Source organism: Medicago truncatula, chromosome 1 (assembly GCF_003473485.1).
Source record: "Medicago truncatula cultivar Jemalong A17 chromosome 1, MtrunA17r5.0-ANR, whole genome shotgun sequence".
NCBI lineage: Eukaryota > Viridiplantae > Streptophyta > Magnoliopsida > Fabales > Fabaceae > Medicago > Medicago truncatula.
In genome coordinates this window covers 17,672,116-17,684,624 of record NC_053042.1, presented here as the reverse complement: position 1 = coordinate 17,684,624, position 12,509 = coordinate 17,672,116, and the positions used below count along the sequence as shown (strand labels likewise).

Here is a 12,509-nt window from a genome sequence, read left to right as displayed (position 1 = left end):
CTTTCTCCTGAAAATATGATATATCAGTCAAACCATCTAACAGGTTCGGATAAGTGCTATCAACAATGGATTGAACATGATTGCTGAAATGGGGTGAAAATGTTGGCCATCTTTGCAGTTGAAAAAAATAGTTATTTTCGCTTAAAGAACAGAATAGATGTATTCTCACAACTAAGTGGTATTTAAATAGGTAATTGGCAAATTGAATTTGAAAGTTTTAAATGTCGATGACCATAGTCATCTATTGGTACTAATTATTATTCATTATAGCCATAAAATCAATTATTGCAAATTGATTCGTAATGCTATGCGACCTGAAATGTCGACTATTTATTGCAAATTTCGACTATTTAAATCTTCGTGAATGCTTTCAATAGGTAGTAATTGGCAGAGCAATTAGTGCATACTGCATAAAAGCAATTAAAAGCAATTCTTATTCGAATATATGACCCAAAAGTATGGTAGAAAATTGGTGCATATTGAAAAATTAAATGTATTTTTCCAAGAATGCCCTTTACTGAAGTATAGTAGATATGGACATGTCAAAAGTGATGATGGGCCATGCGAATCAATAAATAACTTGCATGAGGAAGATGAAGTTTTTTAGTTAATTATTAGCATGTATAGAATTTTCTTTACAACATATCTCCTTAATTTGTTCGGATCATGTCAACATAATTGATTGCATTTTTACAACCATAAGCTGAAATGTCATCTAATATAACTTAAGCTGATAATGACAGTACTCTTATATTGCACAATGACACTACTTGATGGAGTCTTTATAACTCATATTATTGTAGTCTATCAATCATAAATTAGATTGTAATTCAAAAGGAGAGCACATTAAACTGGGAAGACAATAACATAAATTTTATTAAAACAAAAAAGATAATTCGTAAACATCAAAATGGATTCAACTACATAAACCCTAAAAAATGAACTCCATCAAATCAAAATGGATCCAACTACATAAACCCTAAAAACTGAACTCCATCAATTATCCCAAACTGTCCAGCACCGGTAAACACCATTACAATAGTTCCACCCAAATGGACATCACAAAAGTCGTGTATGACATTGAACCTAGTAGTTAAAAACACACTACCACGTATCCTTTCAACTATAACCTCAAACTGGTTGTTGTTAGGGTCGATAAAAGTGGCGTAATCACCTAGTGATGCACCAAAATCAGAGACAAAGGTTTTTGGCAACATAAGTGCACCCTGATAAACATATACTGCCGACATTAGTAAGTGAAAATGCTAATCAAACAAACTTTTAATTTGAATTGTCGCATCTATAAAAAGACATTATTAGTAATCCTGCGCTCACATCTGTTACACGAAACTCAAGTCGAAGAGTTCTATATTGAACTCGCGATCTGTTAACAAACTTGTCCAAATCAGTTATAGGATTTGGATCTAATGGAGCTGAAAAAGATCAAAGATTCAAATAAATTAGTGCAAGTTGAAAAATATAAACGAAACAAAAAATAAGAGATCAAGAAAGAAGATGAAACATGGTTAGATTTTTTTTGTGTTATTTGTACCCTTCAAGCAGTGCATAGCTAAGAGAGTTAATGGATCACTTTCCATTGGTAAGTCTAAACTGTCTTGGTCTAAAAATGATGTTAGGAGAGGATAATGGGTATGCAATCGTTAAGAGTTTATGTACATAAAAATGATGGTAGGAGATGGTAATCGTTAAGAGTTATGGTGATTTGATTAGCATTAACTACGTTTTCAATGGCCATTATGACGTTTTCAATGAATTTTAATCAACGGCTGAGATTAGATACGTGCTTAGGAGGGAAAAAAGCTAGTGATTAGGGCAAACATGCTGAGGTCACATAAGTGCTGAGAAGGACAACAATGATGAAGAAGCAAATGTTGAGGTTCACTCTGATGGAGGTAATAATCAGTGGCGGAGCCCTTCATGGGCTGGGGTGGGCCACGGCCCACCCGGAAAAATTAAAAAATCAACGATTATAGGTCTAATTTGCGAGATTTTATGCAATTTTATATCGGTTTTATGTTTTGGTTGATCCAAATTCCTGCAAAGTGGTGTAGTGGCCCACCCGAAAATTTAAATAATTCAATTATAGGTCTATTTTGTGAGATTTTATACAATTTTACGTCGGTTTTAGGTTTCGGTTGATCCAAATTTCCGCAAATTGGTGTAGTGGTCCACCCGAAAAATTTAAATAATTCAATTATAGGTCTAATTTGTGAGACTTTAAACAATTTTTCAATAGTTAATTTTAGTGGCCCACCCTAATATTTTTTTCTGGCTCCGCCACTGGTAATAATAGTAATGGAGAAACAAATGAGATTAATGGTGGTAACACTAGTAATGGAGAAACATATGAGATTACTCATTCAGATTCTAGCAATGAGGAATCTGACAATCATAGGAAGAAGACCTCATGTGTGGAGTAAAGACTAAGTTATTGGCAGAGAAGCAGAAGAAAATTGCAAAACCTAGCCTTTTTCAGTAAGAGTGAGGGTCCGGTTATTGGCACAAAGCTAGACTTGTAGCTAAAGGATACTCTCGACATCACATAATTTACTATAATGAGGTGTTCGATCCGGTAGCAAGATGGGATACCATTAGGACTATACTTGTTATTGTAGCTAGTAATGACTGAAAAGTTTATCAGCTAGATGTGAAGAATGTATACGTAGATCAACCTCTTAGCTATCAGAATAAAGAGAAGAAGAAATTGTATAAGCTGATGAAAGCTCAGTATGGTCTAAGGAAAGCTCAAAGGGCATGGTATAGTAAGATAGATTCTTTTTTTGTTAACGGAAATTTGACAAATGTCCTCAATATAAGAAATGATGAAGTGATGTTTGAGAATTCTAAAAACTCAATGAAAAACAAGTTTGTTATGAAGGATTTAGAAAAAATAAGATACTTCCTTGGTGTGGAAGTTAAGAAACTTGAATACGGAACATTCATTCCCCAGCTGAAATTTGCTAATGAAATATTAACTAGGTTTGGCATGGAGAACATTAACAAAGTATGCAATCTTATAGTCCCTAGGAACAAGCTATTAAGAGATGAAGGTGGAAAAGTAGTTGATTCTACCAAATATAGAGGTTACTTGTTTTACAAGTAACACAGTTAGATGAACTTCATTTCTATTCAGCTTCTATATAAGGCATTGTATCAATAAAAATTCATGTTCACCTCACAAGTTGAACAATAAATTTGAGTGTAAAAATCAATTTTAGAATCAAAAGTTCCAAATACTTGCTTCTAATAATAAAATCAATTATGAAGGAATATTCAATTCTAGTCAAAGTAACCAAACATGTCAAAATCAATTTTTCACATTTTTTTTTGTGGTGTCCAGGGTTCGAACCCTGGACCTTGCATATATTATGCATTGTCCTTACCAACTGAGCTAAGCTCACGGGACAATTTTTCGCATTCTAAAATCAATTTTGATTACTTCAAAAGTGAAACGAAATTAACATACACTAATAAGGCGATGCTCACTTTTTGTGGATAAACAATGATTTTCATCATTGAATGTGTAAACTACTATTGCTAAAGTTTTTGAATGTATCAAAATTATAAACATTTTTTTTTTAGGGATGAAAATTATAAACATATCCACAAATATCTCCTTTTTATATTAAATCTCAAACATGTTTTCAACTAGACAATTTAGTAATGAAATGTGATTTTTGTTGATCAATTTAGGTCATAACTAACAAATTAGGTCTATGTAAAAAAACACTATGTTTTGATCTCAAAGGTCAAGAAAAGATGTTTAGATTGAAAAAATATATATTTTATGGGTTGAAGCAAAAACCTCGAGGTTGGAATTAGAGAATAGACAATTTTCTTATTCAATCAGGCTTTCATCAAAAGCACATCAAAACATAGGGCATATGTTAAGGATTCAAATAAGAAAGAATTTATGATACTATGCTTGTATTTGAAAACATGATGCTTGAATTTCAAATCTTATCCTATTTTCTAGTAATAGAATTTAGGAACACAAGAAAAGGAATATTCCAACATGAAAATAAGTATGTTAAAGATGTGTTGAATAAATTCAACATGAATAATGATGAATCAATCGCAATGCAGTTGTACCATCAACTGAAATTGGAGCTAAGCATGGTAGATATGCTAATGAAAAACTAATTTATGCAACTCTATAAAACATGTCATATAGAATCACTAGGATATTTGTGTAACACAAAGCCAGATCTACGTCAAAGTGCATGGTTGGTTAGTCGTGGAGCAAACAAGATACGTTAAAGATATAATATAAATTTTTATCTTTTTGAATGATACGAACAGATTCTTATTCAAAAATAATATATATAGATATAGATAATGTGTTATTTCTGGATACAATTACGGTAGGAAAAAAAAGATTACTAACAGTAATACAATTATGAATATTTTTTTTTATAAAAAATCACTTGATTATAACTAATAATAAGAAGAAGAAATACTAATTATAAGCAAGATGATCAACCAAGGGGCCTAGACGTTTAAGTGATTACTCTTTTATAAGAGAAACAATAAAAAAAAAGGAGGGAGGGCCCAACCGGGTTCGAACCGGTGACCTCTTGATCTGCAGTCAAATGCTCTACCACTGAGCTATGGACCCCATGTTGTATTAGTAGTCAATTAAACGCTAATTCACCCTATATTGTAAACATTTGTGCCTAAATTTCTTTCCTTGTTAAAATATTTCCAAATAATGTAGGAATTCATGAGATAGATAATTTATTTATTTTTCAGAACACTTAACATTTGCTACTACTTTTGCATATAGCAACAAATAATGAAATTCAATTTACCTATAGTTGATGATGGCACATCCTAGTAGTCCATAAATAACATTTGATCCTTCATCCTTATTTCGAAATGATTCTTAACTCCTATGACTTCTAACTTGATAGCTCCATATATATAAGAGGTAAAAGGATTCTTAGCTTGATAGCTCCACTTGAGTCAATTTTCTTCAAGTCGACTTCTAACTCCTTTGACAAATTAAATAATTTATAAATTCTATGACATCGTTATTGACAACAACTTTTACACTTGGTTTGTGACGAAATTACATTCGCCGTCCTTTAACTTAATTTTAGATAATGATTTTGTTGTCTATCTTTTCTTTATGTCACGTTTGTCCTTTTAATCAATTTTAATATAGATTTTTAAGATTTAAATCTAGAATTTTATTTCGAAATGAGTTCTTAATGTTCAAATTTATGATGCTTTATTCGTGTTTTCATATGAATTTTAGATTTGATGCTTAAAAATTCATATGCAGACGGATCAAAAAGACAAAAATGACATAAAAAAATATAAAGGAAAAATTGCAATCTGAAATTAAATTAAGGGACGACAAGTGTAATTTTACCCTTATTTTATTTATTATGTATTTTATAATTCATAAAAAAATTAGAGGAAATAATAATGTCTCAGTCCAAGCAAAAATAATCTCTAAGATTGTTCAAAGAGCACTTACAAAATATTTAAATTTCTCTCCCTCTAATAGCACTAACTTAGCTCAAATCTAGAATCTCTAGACCCAATGTATAATTTTTTACCACTAAATCAAACTCAATAAAATCCACTTGTTTTCTTTCTTTCGAGTAAGACAAATGCCACACATATGTTATATGGGTCATTTAGTTTCAACCGGTGAATGTTTTGATCCAATTTAGACCAGTTAAATAACCTAACATTACAGATTGTCTTCCGATCAAAGCATATTGTACACTCTATAAACCAACAACACGCTAGCAACCTCTTTTCCTCATTTAATTTACAAATTTATTATATTTTTCCTATTTAACAAATCCCCAACACTTGACTTGAATGTTCATTAAAACTTAAGAGAAAACTCAATATTCAAATCCATGAACTTAAACTTAGAGACAACTTTTTTCCGTCCATTAACTTACAACCAATTTACAGATCCAAAGTGAAGTCATGAATCTCTTGTGTCTCTACCCTCCCTTGTAGACTCCTTCAACTCCACATCCCCTAATCGATGTTACATCAAAGGGAGTAATTTACCCATCTTTTTATCAAGGCAACCAAAAATAACTTAAACTAAACTATATCATAAATCAAACGAAATATATATCAAGTCAATTCATTTGATTAACAAATTAATTTTTCAAACCAAATTCAATGAATTAGTTATCGAGTTGATTAAGATTATTAATAATTTTGTTTTTTGTCAAGTAGTCTAGCGGCCAGAGAATTCATCCTAAAGGTGAATAAGTCGGGTGTCCGTGATTCGAATCTCAACCCCTCCATATAATATGCATTATCCCTAACCAAGTGACCTAAACTGACTGGGACACAAATTATTAATAATTTAATATCCCATTTTATGCAATAAAAAAAAAACGTAAAATTCCATTTAAAATTGATTGGACCAATTTATCTATCAATTATTTTGATCGAATGGTTGTTATCTGTCCTCTTATTTTAGATCAATCTCTACCATTCACTACCCAGAATACTAAAAGGAATTGAATCAAACTTTATTTTATTATACTTTTCTTTTCTTTTCAATCTCTACGACTACAATCTGCGTTTTTCGTTTCAGCACCATCAATCATTGTAAGTACTCCACTTCTATTTTTTTTCGACTAATCCATAAAGCCTTAATTTTTATCCAAACCCTACTTTTCCTCTTCAAATCAAATCCAAAATTGACAATTGTTAAGATGAATTGATGCCTTTGATGTTGTTTAATTTCATTATTTGGCTCAGTTTTTTTTGTATCTATAGCAAAAAACCTCAATTTTAATTGAAACCCTAATTTTCATTTTTCAATTTTGTTGCTACTGTTTGATGTTGTTTTAAACCTTGTTTGTTATGTTGGTTATTAGCTTTTCAATGGTATAGGATTTGAATTTCATGATTCTGTTTAGATTTAGTTGATATTTATGAGATTTTGTTGTGTTTAGAAATGATTTTAGAATTTCCTTGAAGTTTTGTTGTTAAATTCGGGTTGATTTTGTACCCTAGGTTTTGGTATGAATTTGTGGGAATTGAGAGTGTTTAATTGTATGTTGAAGGAGATTATCAAATTAATGTTAGAAATCATGTTATGTTATTGAGAATAGAATTAAATTGAAGTGTTTGATGGAATAGTTTGTAAATTAATATTCTTAAAAGTGTATTATGAGTTTTTTATATTGGTAATTAAAGTCATAATATTCAGTCCTCGTGAGCTTAGCTCAGTTGGTATGGACAATGCTAATACATGCAAGGTCTGCGGTTTGAACCCCGACCACCACCAAAAAAAAAAAGTCATAATATTCAATGATAGATTTGCTTATCCGCTACACTAATTTGTTGTTCTTGAATGTTGAGACTGGAGACCCTAATTAAGAAAAGTGATTTTGTGTTGTTTGGAACAGAAAGTAGAGGGGAGATAACGAAGAGCAAGAAAGATGTCGTACCTGTTGCCTCACTTGCATTCAGGGTGGGCTGTGGATCAGGCTATCCTAGCTGAGGAAGAGCGTCTTGTTGTCATCCGTTTTGGTCATGATTGGGATGAGACCTGCATGCAGGTAACTACTCTATTCTATTCTTTATTCATTCATTCACTATAACACAAAATATTATCCAAGGTCGTTAGCTTAATTATCATTCAACTATACATGAATATGTCAAGGTTTTATATTTCAATTTATTGATAGTACTATTTGCTAGTTGCACTCTCAATGTATTGATAACAACCTACCAAAAAGTACTTTTGATTATATAAATTTTGAGAAAAATATTACGTTTTCAGCAACAAACTAGTTACGACTTAATGGTAAAAACACCATTCAACTTATATAATGTTATGAGTAAAAATAAGTTGAAATTAGTTCAACAGTTTATACAGCACGATTCTTTCTCGAACAAAAAGATTATGAAACAGGAAACAGTCAATTATGGAGATAAGAGAGATATATAGTGATGAATTAGGTAGGAGTAGATTGATCACAAGGTACAAAATTGTTTCTTGCTAATTTGTGTAATTGATTTCATAACAAGTATTTTCCAAATTACTTTCTGCATCTCAACTTTATCTGAAGCTCCTTGATTAGCTTCTCTGTAAACACAACCGAATCTATTTAGTTATAGGAATTTTTTTTGCAAGTGTGAAGTCATAAAGCTAATTCAAATTGAGTTGTAGTTTTGAAGATGTATTTTCTACTACTTTGTGATTACAGTAACAGTCACACTTTTACGATTTATCTGTAATTTTTCACAATTTCATGGATGTGATGTGATGAAACCACAAACACCACCACAGTTTTAAAGCCTGGATTGATATTATCATATCATTCATAGTGTTTGTTTCTGTCAACATCATCATATGCCAATTCCTGATTTTAAGTTAACATAGGCTGGTACTCCCGTTTGATGTGGTGTTCTATTTTGTTTTGTTATGTGTCAAGATGGATGAGGTGCTGTCATCGGTTGCAGAGACAATAAAGAACTTTGCTGTGATATACCTTGTGGACATCACAGAGGTGCCTGATTTCAACACTATGTATGAGCTGTACGACCCTTCGACAGTCATGTTCTTCTTTAGGAACAAGCACATCATGATAGATCTTGGAACTGGAAACAACAACAAAATCAATTGGGCTATGAAGGACAAACAGGAGTTCATTGACATCATTGAAACTGTCTACAGAGGTGCAAGGAAGGGACGTGGTCTCGTCATTGCTCCCAAAGATTACTCAACCAAGTATCGTTACTAGAATATATATCGATCTCTATTAGGATGTGTAATTTGAACTCTGTATTTTCATTCTCATCCAAAACCTACCTCATTTGGTTCACTCTTGATCAAGTGTGAAACTGTCACTCAAATATTATCAACCAACGTTGTCTGTCATCTTAATATAGACTTGGCTTCTCTGAAAGAGAATTTACATTTTATGCTATCAGAATCCATTATCTGGATCGTTTAAAATGAATAAAAAATGGCCATTCCATCTAAATACCATTTTTTTCCCTCTCATTTTGGGTTAATATGAGATGCAATCTATCTTTTAATCCTTTATTAAAGTGTGTAGCTGTCACTAAACTAGTACATACTTGTCTCTGTCATCTTAAAACTGTAATTGTTATGTATGCTGTGTGTATGACCTTGACTGCACCCAATTTTCTTGACTACACCACACCACCTTTTTTCTTAAACTGTAACTATTATCCAGTAAATCATATTTTAGTCCTGAGAAAACCTGATAGATCCAATTTAAACACTAAGAAAAATAAGAGCAATTTTCACCCGAAGAAAAAAAATTTAGGGAACTTGATTCCTACATGAACCATCATCAGAGGACAGAGAGAGACATGTCATGGTTTATTTTTGTCACCTGAAATAATATTTAATTTTTTTTTTATCCCTACAAAAAGAAAATGTTCCAAAATAATTTTTTTCGAGACATGGTTTATTTTTGTACTTTTTCTTTATCATTCAAAAAACTATCATATACTAAAGTTGTTTTTATTTTTCTTCGTTACTAAATTGACCCTCCCAACTTTTCTTATGAAATAAAATTAAAGTTTGAATAAAAATGAAAATAAAAAATAGGAGGTATTGACTACCTCAATATTTTTAGCTGTGATTTTGCTTTTTGTTTGATTTAAACCAAGTACATCATGGTTGAAGAACCGACTTCTGAGCAAGAAGAATTCCAAAAAACCAGTGTTGTAATGTACTACAAAACAATTGTATTCAACCATAGCCTTTATTTCACACTTGATCAAGAGTAAACCGAAAGAGGTAGGTTTCGGACGACAATGAAAACTAGTTTTGGTCACTCTTGATCAAGTGTATAATTAAATCTAGTTTTGGTAATTCGCAATAGACAATGTTGGTCTTCTTGTTCTTGTTCTAGTTTTTTAGTGATAATGAATCACGTTTTTAAACATCGCTAACCATAATTTGTCAAATGTTTAGAAATAAATTATACCGGTTGCACTAGACTTGTGAGAAGCCATGTATTTGAACTCTTGTTGAATTTGCTGTCAAGTGGGCAAACTCTTGTTGTATTTGAGACTCTTGTGAAGCCATGTGTTTGTTTTCTCACTCAGGTAGTCGAAGAGACATGAGTTAGCTCAAGTTAAATCTTTTACAGCAACAAATTTTGGGCACACATTGTATTTGAACAATTCAATATCAGGAAATTTTATACAAGACCTCAACTCTTTATTGAGCCACAAATATCAATCAGGAAAACTTTTCGGTTTAAATGACGAAAACACAGAAACTCGTTGCCAGAACAAGCAACCAAACGAGGCAAGTCAGACTGCACCAGTAGACAATGCTGAATCATAGACACCATTTCAAAACCACCAGAAATTCAAGTTTCATTTTTATTTTATTTTATCAAGATAACATAAAACTTCACCTTAGATTATCACTACACCTCCGCACCATTAAAAGCCATCACAACTACATCTTTGACCATATCAAACAACACAATTATATAGATACCAGAAAGAAGGGTGGGAAAAAGTGTGCTTCTAAGGTGAATATCTAAATAAATTGACTTGTAAGTAAAGCAATGTTCCATGAGAAATGAAGAGACCAGATCTGACAGCAATTGTTCTTTTGAGAAATCAAAGATTCACTTGATTGCTAGATCAACCTCAAGCAAACATTTTAATTTTGCATAATTTTACATAGAGTAGAAGATGTTTCCTTCATGAACAAAGACTAGCTTTTCAACATATAGACAACACACCACCGTATTTCTCTATTTACAGCTACAGCAAACATTGCCATACAAAATATATATGAAGTGTATACAATTTAGTCCTAAAAGAATATTCCGGTGCTGCTTTGGTTAATAAAAGTTTCCATTGGTATCCAAAAGTTTTTATAACTAGCTATAGTGAGCAACAATATGTTCAAATATGAATTTCCTGCAGTTGGAAAACCACTCGTTTGCAGCAGTCAAACATCTCAGACCGTCCGATGAAGATAAATAGATTCAAAATACACAGTTGCAATGTGAACCACTAATCAAGCAGCCTAAAATGTATAATCGCGGCAAATGTATTTCCTGCAAGATTTTCCAACTAGAAGACATTGTTGTCAAATAGCAGCTATCGAATGACAGAATTTACACAAATCGCTACTATTCCATAATACACTATATAGTGCAAAGCGTTGTCAAAAAAAGGTTATAACAACTTAAGCGGATTTTGAACATTAAGCTGCAATTCAAGACACTTCCAACATGTTCACACCAGTTAACAATTGTGATCTTGGGAAATCAAAGATGCATGTACTATATCTCGCTAGAGCAATGACATACAAGCATTGTAACTTTGCTAAATATCTCAGTAGTGCAAAGCATTCATCAATAGTATATATGTATGACTGTGCTTGCAGCTATAGGCGCTTCTTTCCTGAAACAAGACTACTTTCCACCAAAAAACAACGAGAAAGTCAATTTACAGCTATGGCAGACATTTTCACACAAAATATATATGATAAGGAACTATACGATTTATTCCATTAAGATGATTCTGGGGCTGCTTACACCAGTCTTATTAACTGATCCCATTTTTAGAAAGGCATCGCCACAATTTATTACCTCTTAAAAAGTGTACGACCTTTTGAAAAATGACCCAATCAATCATGAAACACATTAAACAGTGTGTTCAAAAGCCTATGCTGCTAGCATTCCAATTGTTATGTTGTTAACTAGTTGAATAACACTTCTTTAACTGTCAATAATATGTTCAAATATGAATTTCCTGCAGTTGGAAAATCACATATTTGTTCCAGTCATACTTCTCAGATAACCCAATCAAGATAAAACAGCTCCCACATTTCAATGTGATCAATTGATTCGATATACACAGTTGAATTGTGAGTCATTGGTAACAACAAAACAACAACCAAGCTTTATCCCACTAATTGGGTTGGCACCAAGGATCAAACATAGTGCTCTATCATATACCATATTTCTATCTAACTCATTAATTTCTAGATCTTTCTTTGTAGTTTAATTTCTCGCATAGCTTTTCTAGGTCTTCCTGTACCATCAGTAACTTAACTACTCTCCTTACTACAAAATCTACAGGGATTCTCTCTACATGCACAAACCACCTAAGCCAAGTTTCCACAATCTTTTCTACTATAGAAGCTACCCCAAATCTCTCTCTAATGTTATCCTATCATGTGTAGTCTTACCACACATCCAACGCAACATTGATCAAACAACCTAAAATGTATAATTGTGGCTAATGCACTTTCCAACTAGAAGAAGTGTTGTCAAATAGCAGCTATGTTGTAGTATAATTCAACAAAGTAACGATTATTCCGTGATCCACGTATATAAAGTGTTGTCAAATAATTACTATAGCTGCGTTATAGCATCGTAACTAAGCGGAATTTGAACAAACCGCTATTTTCTTCTATGTGACAACAGTTTTAAAGGGAATCCCAATCTAAACATGTTTACCCGTTCAAAAAACAATTTGTT

At 32.1% G+C, this 12,509-nt stretch overlaps 1 protein-coding gene and 1 non-coding gene across 2 annotated transcripts; one reads left to right on the top strand and one right to left on the bottom strand.

Moving 5' to 3' along the window:
* Nucleotides 1–4,567: 4,567 nt before the first annotated feature.
* On the bottom strand, nucleotides 4,568–4,639 carry TRNAC-GCA (transfer RNA cysteine (anticodon GCA)). Its single transcript has one exon. It is a non-coding gene; the product is annotated as a tRNA-Cys (tRNA).
* A 1,832-nt stretch (nucleotides 4,640–6,471) lies between these two features.
* On the top strand, nucleotides 6,472–9,005 carry LOC11421211 (thioredoxin-like protein YLS8). Its single transcript, XM_003590156.4, has 3 exons — nucleotides 6,472–6,615; nucleotides 7,422–7,574; nucleotides 8,454–9,005. The coding sequence occupies exons 2-3, from the start codon at nucleotides 7,455–7,457 to the stop codon at nucleotides 8,760–8,762; spliced, it is 429 nt and encodes a 142-aa protein (XP_003590204.1). The 5' UTR covers nucleotides 6,472–6,615; nucleotides 7,422–7,454; the 3' UTR covers nucleotides 8,763–9,005.
* The last annotated feature ends 3,504 nt before the right edge of the window (nucleotides 9,006–12,509 follow it).

Excerpts from the sequence above, each read along its gene's own strand:
- LOC11421211 (XM_003590156.4), top strand. The coding sequence starts at position 7,455 with ATGTCGTACCTGTTGCCTCACTTGCATTCAGGGTGGGCTGTGGATCAG. Across the intron at positions 7,575-8,453 it reads GGGATGAGACCTGCATGCAG|ATGGATGAGGTGCTGTCATC; the intron begins GTAACTACTCTA and ends TTATGTGTCAAG.